The 3,602-nt window shown below is 36.7% G+C and overlaps 1 protein-coding gene across 1 annotated transcript; it reads left to right on the top strand.

Moving 5' to 3' along the window:
- Positions 1–1,020: 1,020 nt before the first annotated feature.
- LOC137277613 (uncharacterized) lies at positions 1,021–1,923 on the top strand. Its single transcript, XM_067809429.1, has one exon. The coding sequence runs from the start codon at positions 1,021–1,023 to the stop codon at positions 1,921–1,923; it is 903 nt and encodes a 300-aa protein (XP_067665530.1).
- Positions 1,924–3,602: the final 1,679 nt, after the last annotated feature.

Raw genomic sequence — 3,602 nt, 5'->3', positions numbered from 1 at the left:
ATATGTTCATGTCTTTCCCATCTGAAAAATGGCAAGTCAGCGGGTAGTGATGGTGTCATTACTGAGCTGTTGAAATCATCTAAGCATGTTATTATGCCCTTTTTAAAGGTATTGTTTAATAAGATTTTTGATACAGGCGTTTTTCCCATGGCTTGGACGAAAGCAATAGTTATTCCTTTACATAAAAAGGGCGATCGGAAAAACCCAGATAATTACAGAGGGATTTCAATACTGTGCATATTAAGTAAATTATATACGTCCATTTTAAATGTCCGCATCAGAACCTGGGCAAATATAAGGAGTAAAATTCCCGAAACACAAGCTGGTTTTAGACAAGGGTACTCTACGATTGATCATATTTTTACTTTACATGGTGCTATAGAAAAATGTCTAATTAAGAAAAGGAAAAAGTTATATGTTGCTTTTATTGATTTTAGAAAAGCCTTTGACTCAATTGACCGTCCTAAGTTATACAAGTGCTAATTCAAATCTGGTCTTCAGGGGAAAATGCTATCTGCTATCATGAGTATATATAGTTCAGTAACAGCTTGTGTTAGAGGTTATAATGGGTATACTGAATATTTTGATTGTCCAATTGGTTTAAAGCAAGGTTGTGTTCTTAGCCCCGTATTGTTTTCCTTTTTCATTAATGGATTATCAGATGACATATCTAGATATGGCAAATATGGAGTGCAATTATTTCCCGACCTATTAGGAATAATGTTACTTATGTTTGCAGATGATGTTGTTCTTATATCTGATACAATTACAGGCTTACAGAATCAACTTAATATACTGCACAATTACTCTGAATATTCAAGTCTAGAGGTAAATTTAGACAAGACAAATAAAGTTGTTTTCAGAAGGGGAGGGCGCTTAGCAAGGAATAAAAAGTGGTCTGTAAATGGCCAGCCAATAACAACATTAAGTACTTATAAATATCTGGGAGTTGTATTTCCGTCAACATTCAAGATGAGAAATTGCATCACTGATTTAGCATTGAGGGACAAGCGGGCCTTAATGGAAGTAATAAGTAATTTAAATGGAATTGGAATAATAGACCCCAGTGTGTACTTCAAAATTTTTTATGCCCAGATACAGCCGATATTACTGCACGGAGCAGAAATCTGGGGAATGCATAGATTTTATGAAATAGAAAAGGTCCATTTAGTAGCCTGCAAACGTTTCTTGAATGTCAGTCCTCAAACACCTACTGCTATTGTATATGGCGAATGTGGAAGATATCCTCTCTATATAAACGCATTGTGTAAAACTTTGAAATATTGGGTAAAGGTTATTCATATGCATGAAGATAGAATCCCCTTGAAAGTGTACAAAATGCAAGTGTATTACGATAACTGTGGCTACAAGACATATGCTTCTTATATAAGAGAAATACTTTTTGCACATGGGTTTGGTTACGTCTGGATGTCCCAGACAGTTGGTGACGCAGCTTTATTTTTAAGTAGATTCAAGACTGTTGCAATCAATATATTTTTTCAATCATGGAACAGCACATTGAATAACAGTTCACGATACCATATGTACCGTGAGTTTAAAAATCTGTTAACTCCAGAAAAATATTTATCATGTATATTGGACAAAAAGTTTCGAAATATTTTGACCAAATTCCGATGTGGATTATTAAGGCTAAAGTATAATGAAGGTAGATGGTTGAATGTTGAGGTTGCTGAACGTAGTTGCCCTCTGTGTAATCTAGGTGTAGAAGACGAGTACCATTTCATCCTTATATGTACTCAATATAACGCACTAAGATTAAAATACTTGCCATGTATATATCAGAAACAACCAAACTACTATAAATTTAAGTCTCTGTTATCAACGAACAATGAAACAATTTTAAGAAATTTATGTAAATATATCTATCATGCTTATAAAAGCAGGACAATCAAACTCCAATAATTTTTCTTCAAACCACAGGTTCGTACATTTTAACCATATATTTACATTTGTGTGTATATATGTTTATATCACAATGTTATATTTATAGTGACAAGAATCTGTTAATATAATCCACATGTACCATTAATATGTATACCCTGTAATAATTAACTTATATTTGTAACAATTGCGTGTAATTGTATATGGGCCTGTGGCCTACGTACGGAATAAAAATACTTGACTTGACTATAGCATTGCACTTTTCTTGAATAATCATTTTAAGATCAAGTGTCATCATTGTGAAAACAAGACGCTTCAACTGGGTCAAGAAGATTCTGAGAAGATGCTTGCAAGACCCGCTAAGGAAAGCAGCCAGGCTATAGGGTTGAGGGTTGTGGGATTGTGACGGGTTCAAATTTCCTACCTGTGTACACCCTGTTACTAAACCCGACCCGGGCACCAGTTATAACACTAACTGGGAGTTATTCCCCGTCCATAAACCAGTTATGGCCGAAATATTTCGAATCCGTCGGTTATCCAGGACCCACTCATTACCCAAACAGGCAGCTTGTTTATTTCGCAGTCTCAACTCATACATTGCATGTTTTAAACATCGTCAGAAGAACAAGCTAGTGTATAAAACGAACCATCCCTTATGGGATCATGAGTGGTCATTTACGCATATTAAATGTACGACACACGGAACAAAATTTACAGATATTAAACTAATGATAACGGTGAATGGTGTGAGATGGTGAAAAGTAGATGGTGAAGTCTTTTTGAGTAAATGCACAGATCTACAATGCAGTACTTTGGACTTTCCCGATTTACATTCATGTGGTTATCCGCTTCATCTTCAGCTGACAAAACCAGGCCGTATTCTATTGAAAGCCAATACAGCGAGTGTTTCGTCATTTATGTTCACACCGATATTCAGACTGATCAGGGTAGTGATCAGATCGTTGATGTAGACCTTTAAAAGCTGAAGGGAGAGAAGACATCCTTGTTTTAGACCACATCTCACGTTAAACCCTTCTCTCATATTTCCATTGATTCTGGCTCATGGCACTCCTGTACAGAGAGATAATAGCTTCATACATATTGCCACATATTTCCATTTCAGACACTTTTATCCACAAAATGGACCAATCAATATTATGATAAAGCTTTCTAGACTCTATTAGAGTTTAAAAGGTTGATTTCATGAGTGATTTCTGAGTCTCAACAATGGAGGCACCCGTGAAGATCCACTTCCTCCCAATGGGTGCTGGGTAATGCTAAGCGCTCTTTAATCCCCCGTGTGGACCCAGGGGCATATTGGTCCAAAGCACGCCATTGCTGGCTTAGGTCGAATTGGGCAACCTGGAATAGCATTCCTTTGCCCAACACACCACTTATCCCCTTACTTCACCCAGACGAAATGTTGAATGGGCACGGTTCAATCAATCGGTTGGTCTTGCCAGGCCCTGTGCATGGATTTTAAGTAAATGCACAAAATTCGATTTGGAATTGTTTGAGCTTTGGTCTTGGCACCCTTTGTTCATGTAACATCATTTGATTTTTGTAAATGTTTATCGTGTACTTTGCCTATAGTTTCAGTCCGTCCTGGATTCCGGGGCAATTTTTGAAGAATTCCGCGGCAAATTTAAGCAAATTCTGTACGGTATTTTTCAATATTCTGCAAAACATTCCGTGGTTAA

Source organism: Haliotis asinina, chromosome 1 (genome assembly GCF_037392515.1).
Source record: "Haliotis asinina isolate JCU_RB_2024 chromosome 1, JCU_Hal_asi_v2, whole genome shotgun sequence".
NCBI lineage: Eukaryota > Metazoa > Mollusca > Gastropoda > Lepetellida > Haliotidae > Haliotis > Haliotis asinina.
The sequence above is the reverse complement of the archived record's forward strand: the minus strand, read 5'-3'. Positions and strand labels throughout refer to the sequence as shown.